Here is a 9,852-nt window from a genome sequence, read left to right on the forward strand (position 1 = left end):
CTGGTTCTGTTTGGTTTCCTGCGCGCCTCGCCGAGGAACAAGATGCTGGGCCGGTCACTGCGGTTGGTGACACCCTCACACTCAGCACTGGTTCACCTGACCCTGGACAATCTGCCTATTTATGGAGACAAGGCTCTGCACAAACAAGAGGCTTTCTGGAGGCGGGAAAGCCAGAGTGTTCAATATCCTCCTTCAGATGTCAGCTTCCTTCCTGGAGGAAGGGCTCCCGTGGGAAACCGGAGGTGGGCTCTCTCCAGGCAGGAAGAGGAGTCAGCCAAACTCCAGCCTTCTGCTCTGCATCCTCCCAGCCCTGCCAACGCATGCTCCACCTGTTCTTGGAGGCATGTCTCTTCCAGGATGCCTGCCCCGCTCACTCTTCAGAGGCAGCTGTGGGAGAGTGGAGACACCCAGATTGGGAGTCAGGGATCGACTTTGCCCCTAAGTGCATGACCTCATACAAGTCACTTAGCCTCTGTGAGCCTCAGTTTTCTTATCCAGAAAATAATCCTACTATCTCACCATGCTGCCAGAGAGTAACTGAGACTGTCATGTTGTTTTATTCTAGGCCTCATGTTACTTTTCTGCCTACTGTTTCTCAGTCTCCTTGGCCTGCTCCTCAGATTGTACGTCACATTTTTCAGTCCTCTGCCTTCTCTCTCCTTGGGCTCCCAAACGTAGCCCATCACTCACACATACCCATGCTCCATATCCACACACTCAACTGATCCTCTTCACTTGTAACTCCCACAGCATCTCAACCTTATCTAAACTTGAACTCTCTTCCTCTCCAAACTTGGTCCTAATCCAGGGTTCTCCATCCCAGCAATACTTGTAGCATCCACTCAATTGCTTAAGCCAGCAACCAAGGGATATCTTCTACGCCAACACTCATGGATAACAGCAGCAGCACCCATCTTCCACCATGTCGCCTAGGAAACAGAGAACTAATGGAAGCAAGGAAAAAAGAAGCAAACACACCAAGAAGCCTGGCAGAGATTAGGAGAGAAAAGATTATCAGGGTTCATAAAAGGATACATGCTCTAATTCTGTCATTGAGTCGTTGCCTAAGTTAGTTGGAGATGGGTTTCTACATGTGCAAATACGAGAGACTTAACTAATATAATCATTGCCAACCAGAATAGGTGAGGTTATGCTGTGGTGATGAACAACCCCCACATTTTGGTGACTTAATTCCACTACATATCCATCAGCAGCAGGTAACTCTGCTCATTGCAGTCCCTCGGAAAGAAGCCACCATCTTGAATGTTGCTGGTCACTGTTTCAGAAAGAAACTATAAGGGGTCTGATACCAGCAATTCACTGTTCCAGTTCAGAGGTGGCATGTCACCTCCATTCCTAACTCATTGACCAGAACAAGTTACCTGGCCACAAAGCACAATCCTGCCATGTACCTGAACTATTTGGTGAATTACCTTAATAGCTACCATGTAATTCCTGGGAGAAGCCAGTTGTTGGGTCACGAGGATATTTCAGTGGCCATTATGGAGTGGCCCACATGGTGAATAACTGAGGCTTCCTACCAACAGCTAGCACCAACCAACAAAGTGAGTGAACCACCTTGGAAGCTGATCCATCGAGCCTTCAGATGACAGCAGCCCCAGATGACATCTTGACTACAACTCTTGAGAGACCTTGATCCAGAACCACTCAGCTAAGTTTCCCCCAAATTCCTGACCTATAGACTATATATGAGATAATGTCTAATGATTTTGTTTTGGGGTAATGTGTTATACAACAATAAATAATACACAGCTTTGTATAATTAAGAGATCTCATATAGGCAATCTTCTATCTTTGGGAAATGTTATCTTCCCCCAGACTTTGGCCTAGTTTAGGTTACCTAACTAAAAGTAGCTGTCAGGCTTGGGGAGTCTAACCCAGGCAGACAGGGTCCTATTCTTTAAGAGGTTTCCCTTTATTGCAGAAAGCACCACATCACATCACTCTCCCCTGGGTCAACCAGAGACATGACTCCTACACAATCAAAGGAACTGGAAGCCTAGAATTGCCCAATTAAATACAGTGTTGAGGAAGCAATAATTGAGAAATGACACTGTTAGCTTAGAAAGTGGTATTAATAGTGCTAATGCACTGTATTTATTTTTAAAATATATTTTTATTTCAGAGAGGAATGAAGGAGAGACATAGAAACATCAATAATGAGAATCATTGATCAGCTGCCTCCTGCATGCCCCACACTGGGGATCCATCACCTCCCGGTTCACAGGTCAACCCTCAACCACTGAGCCACACAGGCTGGGCTAATACATCGTACTGAATAAGCACGTGTTACTTTTCAAGTTTCCACTTCTATACCTGAGGTAGGTGGGGAAGTTATAAATAAGCCAGGTTACATATGAAAACACTGGCTAAGAGCTCCTGATTGGCCCACAGTCTCATGGTGAGTGAATGACAGGACTACATCCAGAATCTGGGTTTCCGTGTCTCCACGTCAGGCTTGGTGCTTTCCAAGGCAGGAACCTCCGGGCTGGTAACATGAATGCCTTTCAGTTAGAACTGTCCTCTGAGAACAAGGTGCACTTGTAGGTCTCCTTGAAGGCCTCCAGGAAAGGCGGTATGACTTCGTCCACCGTGAGGTGCCTCTGGAGCTCCTTGCTCAGGGAAGTGACGCTTGTCCCAACCAGCCCACAGGGCACAATGTGCTCAAACCACGTGAGATCTGTACAACAGTTCAGAGCCAGGCCGTGGGACGTGATGTGCCTTCCACAGCGGACTCCTGCAAGACAAGCCGAAGGCTGTTAAGAGGCCACACACTCCCTCCCCGGGCTGCAGAATCCCACTCAGTTTGTCTAGGGAACTGGACTGCATCACTGATTTTCCAACTGTGCCTGGAGCAAGCACCCAAGGGGGTGTGTGTACAGGTCAGAGGGGTGCAAAGTGAAGGAAGCAGTGCTATGCTACACTTATTACGGAGATTTCAGAAAATGTCTTCAACACATTTGCTTTGTTGCTTTAAAAAAATAAAAGTGCCGAAACCAGTTTGGCTCAGTGGATAGAGCGTCAGCCTGCGGACTGAAAAGTACCGGGTTCGATTCTGGTCAAGGGCATGTACCTTGGTTGAGCGCACATCCCCAGTGGGGAGGTGTTCAAGAGGCAGCTGATTCATGATTCTCTCTCATCGATGTTTCTAACTCTCTATCCCTCTCTCCTCCTCTGTAAAAAATCAATAAAATATATTTTTAAAAATTAAAAATAAAGAGTGATAAGTACTTAAGTGTCCTTACTGTCAATGGGCAATTCACTTCTCGTGTCTCTCTCCATTTGGAAAGTTGTACAAGATTAAGGTGACCAGCCGAAACCGGTTTGGCTCAGTGGATAGAGCGTTGGCCTGCGGACTGAAAGGTCCCAGGTTTGATTCTAGTCCAGGGCATGTACCTTGGTTGCGGGCACATCCCCAGTAAGAGGTATGCAAGAGGCAGCTGATCAATGACTCTCTCTCATCGATGTTTCTAATTCTCTATCCCTCTCTCTTCCTCTCTGCAAAAAAGTCAATAAAATATGTTTAAAAAAAAATTTGAGGTGACCAGACGTCCCGATTTTTAACCATTTGTCCCGCCAAAAGCAGGTCGTCTGGTCACCTTATACAAGATGACTTCTAATCTAAGGGCCCTTCTGGCTCTGAATACAATATATCAGTCTGAAGAAGCGTAAAAAACTCTTCAGCGAAACGCCAGCTACCCCTCCACGGGCCCCGCCCCGCCTGCCGGCCCGGGACGCTCACCGATGGCGCAGATCTTGCGCTCCCCGAGCCACACGCCGGTGTAGGGCGGCGGCCGCGCGCAGGCGCCCCGCAGGCCCTGCAGCCCGCACAGGCGCACGGCGCACGCCTCCAGCGCCGCCACGTGGGCGCGCAGGCGCAGGCGCAGGCGCCGCAGGTCGAGCAGCGGGTGGCAGAGCAGCTGGCCGGGGCCGTGGAAGGTGGCCAGGCCGCCGCGGCCCGTGCTGTGCACCTCGGCGCCCAAGGCCCGCAGCCGCGCCGCCTCCTCCGGCGTCAGGCCGCCGCGCAGCCCGGCCGTGTACACGGGCCCCGCGGGCTCGCAGAGCAGGAGCGCGCCCGCCCCCGCCTCCGCCTCTGTCCTCGACGGCGGGCCCTCGGCGCCCGGCTCCGCCTGCAGCCGCCGCAGCCAGCGCTCCTGCAGCGCCAGGAACTCGGAATACGGCACCCGGCCCAGCCGCACCAGCCGGACGGCGGGGAGCAGCATGGTGCCCGCCGAGCCCGCGCCGCCCCGCCTCCTGCCTGGGTGCGGGGCGTGCCCGGGGGCGGGGCCTAGGGAGCGTGCGGAGCTGCAGCTCCAAAGTGCTGGGAACAGGCTCTTGAGGGGCTGTGATCCCAAGATCCAGTAAGGTGTGTGTCTTCCATTCATTCATAACAACATGATGTAACAACAACAAAAACATGATATAAAAACAATAAAAATAACATTGATAAAGACAATATCTGATAAATTGATTAAACTTATTCTAATATCTCCCTGTATACATGCGATTGGCACCAGTGAGAGCTTTATATGTATCGTGCATGTGTGAGTTAATTTTTTTTAACGGTCAGTCACTTAGCCTTTTACATATTTCGATATGCATAGCCCAGGGACACAGACAAGTGTCTGGCAAAGGTTCAGGAGGGGCGGGGGCATCTATAATATTATCAACAATAAAGAGCCCTAACCTGTTTGGCTCAGTGAATAGAGTGTCAGCCTGCGAACTAAAGGGTCCCAGGTTCGATTCTAGTCAAGGGCATGTACCTTGGTTGCAGGCACATCCCCAGTAGTGGGTGTGCAGGAGGCAGCTGATCGATGTTTCTCTCTCATTGAGGTGTCTTTCGGTGTTGAGCGTGGATTGAGGGCTTTAGTTATTTGCTTTCTGTCGGTGTATCGGGCGTATGTAGTTGGATGCGGTGTGGAGTATTTCGGTAGTAGGGTTGGTGCTTTAGTCCATCGCTCTCGTCATACCTCTCTATCTCCTCTTCTCTCGCTCTATCTCTCTCTCCTTCTCTCTCTCTTTTCCCTCCTCCTCCTGTCCCTTCCTTCCTTCCTTTCCTTCCTTCCGTCCTTCCTCCGTCCTTCTTCCTTCCTCCCTTCCTCCCTTCCTCCCTTCCTCCCTTCCTCCCTTCCTCCCTTCCTCCCTTCCTCCCTTCCTTCCCCCCCCCTTTTTTTTTCTACAAAAAGTATAGAGCCGGTTCAGTTTGGCTCAGTGGATAGAGTGTCAGCCTGCAGACCGAAAGGTCCCAGGTTCGATTCCAGTCAAGGGCATGTGCATTGGTTGCGGGCAAATCCCCAGTAGGTGGTGTGCAAGAGGCAGCTGAGTGATGTTTCTCTCTCATCAACGTTTCTAAATCTCTATCCTTCTCTCTTCCTCTCTGTAAAAAATCAATAATATATATATATATATTTTTTTTTTACAAAAGATATAGAGGGCTTTTATTGTTTGTAACATAGGCACAATTGTTTAAAGTTAATAAACTTTCATTTATTTAAGGAATTTCACATTTTCTGAGTTCTTCCATTGCCTTAGTTCCTCTTGAGTTTGAGTCTTAATCATCTTACTCCCTTTTTTGCTCAATCCTGATGCCATTTCAGTCAGTCCTACGTAACAGGAATAGAGATGACCATGATCACAAGCTGTATGGTAACTGAAAGGATTTAGCTAGACAAAGGACATCAAGGCCCTAGACAACTAAGATGGCTATCATCAAATCTCACTGATTACCAACGGCTATGACAAAAACCTCCTATAGCTTATGTTAGATTTATAGGACAGTATGGTAATGACCATTTCTCATGGATGTTTCTAACAGTATCCCTCTTCCTTCCTCTCTGTAAAAATTAGTAAAATATATTTTAAAAACATTTAAGATACATTTAAAAATTTTTTAAACAAGTCACCAAACTAAAAAAAAAAGAGCTGTTTATAGTATTCACTTATTAACCTCTCTTTTTAAAAAAAATTTTTTTATTGATTAAGGTATCACATTGTTGTCCTCAACCCCATTCCAAACCCCCACCCATCCCCACTCATGCCCCCAACCCTCTATTGTCCTTGACCACTGGTTAGGCTCATATGTATTTGGTTCATCTCTCCCTTTTATCTCCACCCTCCCTCTGAGGTCTAACAGTCTGACCCATGGCTCCTTATTTCTGGGTCTGTTTTGTTCATCAGTCTATGTTGTTCACCATTTCCCCTTTATTATCCTCTTGATGTTTACATTGTCTGTAGCAATGTCCTTTTTGTTATTCCTGATGTTGCTTATTTTTATCTCTCTCTCTGTCTTTAAATATATATATATATATATATATATATATATATTTTTTTTTTTTTTTAATTGATTTTTTTGCAGAGAGAAAGGTAGAGGGATAGAGAGTTAGAAACATCAATGAGAGAGAAATATCGATCAGCTGCCTCCTTCACGCTCCCTACTGGAGATGTGCCCGCAACCAAGGTACATGCCCTTGACCGGAATCAAACCCAGGACTCTTCAATCCACAGGCCGATGCTCTATCCACGGAGCCAAATCCATCAGGGCTCTCTGTCAGTTTTGCAAGAGGTTTGTCAATTTTTAAAATTTTCTTCAAAGAATCAGTTCTTTGTTTCATTGTTCCTCTTGTTTTAATGTTTTTTAATTTCTGCTCCTATCTTTATTATTTCCTTCCTTCTGCTTGCTTTGAGTTTATTTTGTTTTTCTTTATCTATGTTTTATAAGCGGCAGCTTAGATAATTGATCTGCAGTATTTCCTCTTTGCTATTGTATATATTTAGTGCCATAAAAATTTCCTGTTCAGTATGACCTTATCTATATACCACAAAGTTTGATATGTTCTGAGTTTACACTTAATTAATTTATTTTTTATTTCCCTCAAGATTTCCTCTTTGACCCTTGGATTATTTTTAAGTATGTTGTAATTTTTATTTCAAACTGATTTCTAGTTTGAAAATACATTTTGTTTAATTTCAATTCTCTTTAAAAAAATTTTAATGGCTCAGTATATGGTTCATTTTGGTATATGTACTGTGAATACTTTATTTTTTTTATTGATTTTAGAGAGAAGAAGGGAGAGGGATAGAGAGCTAGAAACATGGGTGAGAAACATTGATCAGCTGTCTCCTGCACACCGTCACTGGGGATCGAGCCCCCAACCTGGGCATGTGCACTGACTGGGAATCCAAAGGGGGACCTCTTGGTTCATGGGTCAGTGCTCAGCCACCGAGCCACACTGGCTGGACTGTGAACACTTTAAAAGAATGTGTATTCTGCTGTTGTTTGGTTCAGTGTTCAAGAAATGTTAATTAGAATATGCCAGTTAATGGTGTTGGTGAGTTCTACATACTTGCTGATTTTCTCTCTAGTTGTTCTACCAATTGTTCATAGAAGAGAAGGTGTTGAGGTCTCTAACCGTAATTGTGGATTTTGCTATTTCCCTTTTAAGTTCTATCAGTTTTTGCTTCGCATTTTTTGCAGCTCTTTGTTTGGTACATATCTGTTAGTTCCCAACAAGACTGTCCTCACTTCAGATGCCACCTGAACTTTGGGGGTGGTGTCCCCTGGCCACCTGAATTTCTGTCAACATGGCTACAAATACCTGGGTTCCCATGATCCCTTGGGTTCAATGGTTTTCTAGAACTCAAGAAATCATTATATTTACGATTACTGTGTTGTTATAGAGAATACACATCGGGACCAGTTACACGGAGAGACTCACTGTTGGGGCCTGGGAGGGTTCTGGGTGCAGAGCTTCCTTGGCCTCTCCTGTGAAATCAGGGTGTATCACCCTCTGGCCCAGCAGATGTCTCCTCCAACCAGGAAGCTCTACTGGATATTGGTGTCCAGAGTTTCTACTGGGATTTAATCAAATAGGCATGATTGATTGAATCATTAGCCAGGCTGTTGAACTCAGCCTCTAGTCCTCCACTCCCTGAAGGTCAGGCTGGCTCAAAGCCCCAACCCTCTAATTGTGGGGTTGGTCTTTCTGGTGACCAGTCCCCATCCTTAGCAGAAATTCATGTTTATGATGTAAATAGCACATGATAACAAAGACACTCCTATTATTTGGGAAAGTCAGGATTTAAATTCACCCTCCCACGAATCAGGGACAAAGTGCAGTAAAATTCTTTATTACATAAGAGATATGTATCATTATTACTCTGTTTGACAGTAAGAAGACATCTACAGAGGCTGCTCAAAGTCACACAACCAGTAGCTAGCAGATTGAGGACTCAGATCTAGGTATGTCTGACACAATCTGGATACTCTTCTCCACTCTATATATTATCTGAAAATAATTGCTCACTATTTACTGGATGAATAAGTTACTAGGAAAACATCAGAGATGATTCTGAATTTCTATCTTGGGGGATGAAGAATGATCAAGACGTTTCTAAGAATTTCTTGGCTTTAGATATGTATATTTTATAGATCCTATCCAATATTTGAATGTTTCCATATCCATATCAACTATTATTTCTCTGCTAAAACATTAGAAAGGATTTTCTTTTATTCTTGCCTGAGGATATGCTTATTGATTTGAGAGAGAGAGAGAGAGAGAGAGAGAGAGAGAGAGAGAGAGAGAGGGAGAAATAGATTGGTTGCCTCCTGTATGCACCCCAACCAGGACTCAAACCCACAACCTAGGTATGGGCCCTGACCAGGAATTGAACCTGCAACCTTTTGGTGTATAGGACAATGCTCCAACCAACTGAGCCACCTGGCCGTGGCTGGAAAGGATTTTTTAAAATTTTACTTTGAAATAATTTGGCTATGTCTACCTAAATTATGGCAGTATTTGATTTCTTGACAATCACACTCCGTACATATCATGTTTACAAAGTGGGAAAAATCAAACTCACAGATCATTTCTAATTGTGGTAAAATGTTTTTGGATACCAGCTCTAGCTCTGTCTTGAGGTCTGCATCACAGCTAGGGGCAGGGCCACCACATCCCATTGCACAATGGCAGGGAGCACTGTTCACCTAGATTACAATTCAGGCGTGCTCCCTGGAGTTGTCCAGTGCAATAGCCCTTCCCAGTGAGCCAGAGCTAAGAAGAAGAGTCCATATTCATTGCACAACCAGGAGCAGCAGGTGTCACGTGTACTCACATCCCATGCCTAGAACTTAGGCATATGACCACATCTAGCTTCATGAGGGGTTGTGAAGTGTTTTTTGCATAGTGTAGTCTTGTGCCTAATTAAAACTCAGGTGATTCATTAATAAAGTAAGAAAAGGATATGTGGTAGTCACTGTTGCAGTTAAAATGAATAACTAATGAAATTGGTACAAATTTGCATTGGTAGACATTTGGTTAGATACTTATTGATCTCTATAGCTTTCTTTTTTTTAAGTTTTTGATCCTGTTTTAAAAAAGGGGTGGGGGGGGGGGAAGATATTTTTAAACATTTTTTTAGGCCCTTGAAAAGCCTGTAAGTTCCAGGTGAGCCTTTGGTGCAAGACCTCTGAGGGTCGTAAGGCCACTACTAACAGCGAGGAAACAGGGATAAGTCATCTCTCAGTGTGCGCGGCTCACAGCAGATTACCTAGGTAAGAAGGTAGCCTCTCACAGGGTTTGTGGCCAGATTCAGTAGAAAGTTGGGAGTTTAGACACTCAAACATAACTATCAACTAATCCTTATGCACCTGGGGGGTAGTACCTGGGGTGGAGGAAGAGGAAGCAGGAACAAGAGAAGAAGACAGGTGGTAATAACAACCAGAACGAGGCTCGCCAGGAAGTTGGTACGGGAGACAAAATTACATGGACAGGCATATACAATGGTAGGTTTCAGAGCAGATTACCAAAGTCTTTGTGAATCATCAATGGCAGT

At 45.2% G+C, this 9,852-nt stretch overlaps 1 protein-coding gene across 1 annotated transcript; it reads right to left on the reverse strand.

Moving 5' to 3' along the window:
- Positions 1-1,433: 1,433 nt before the first annotated feature.
- LIPT2 (lipoyl(octanoyl) transferase 2) lies at positions 1,434-4,259 on the reverse strand. Its single transcript, XM_036427862.2, has 2 exons — positions 3,764-4,259; positions 1,434-2,758 (listed from the first exon to the last, which is right to left on the reverse strand). The coding sequence occupies exons 1-2, from the start codon at positions 4,242-4,244 to the stop codon at positions 2,529-2,531; spliced, it is 711 nt and encodes a 236-aa protein (XP_036283755.1). The 5' UTR covers positions 4,245-4,259; the 3' UTR covers positions 1,434-2,528.
- Between the last annotated feature and the right edge of the window lie 5,593 nt (positions 4,260-9,852).

This window comes from Pipistrellus kuhlii, unplaced genomic scaffold (assembly GCF_014108245.1).
Source record: "Pipistrellus kuhlii isolate mPipKuh1 unplaced genomic scaffold, mPipKuh1.p scaffold_m20_p_9, whole genome shotgun sequence".
Lineage (NCBI taxonomy): Eukaryota > Metazoa > Chordata > Mammalia > Chiroptera > Vespertilionidae > Pipistrellus > Pipistrellus kuhlii.

Excerpts from the sequence above, each read along its gene's own strand:
- LIPT2 (XM_036427862.2), bottom strand. The coding sequence starts at position 4,244 with ATGCTGCTCCCCGCCGTCCGGCTGGTGCGGCTGGGCCGGGTGCCGTAT. Across the intron at positions 2,759-3,763 it reads GCGCAAGATCTGCGCCATCG|GAGTCCGCTGTGGAAGGCAC; the intron begins GTGAGCGTCCCG and ends CTTGTCTTGCAG.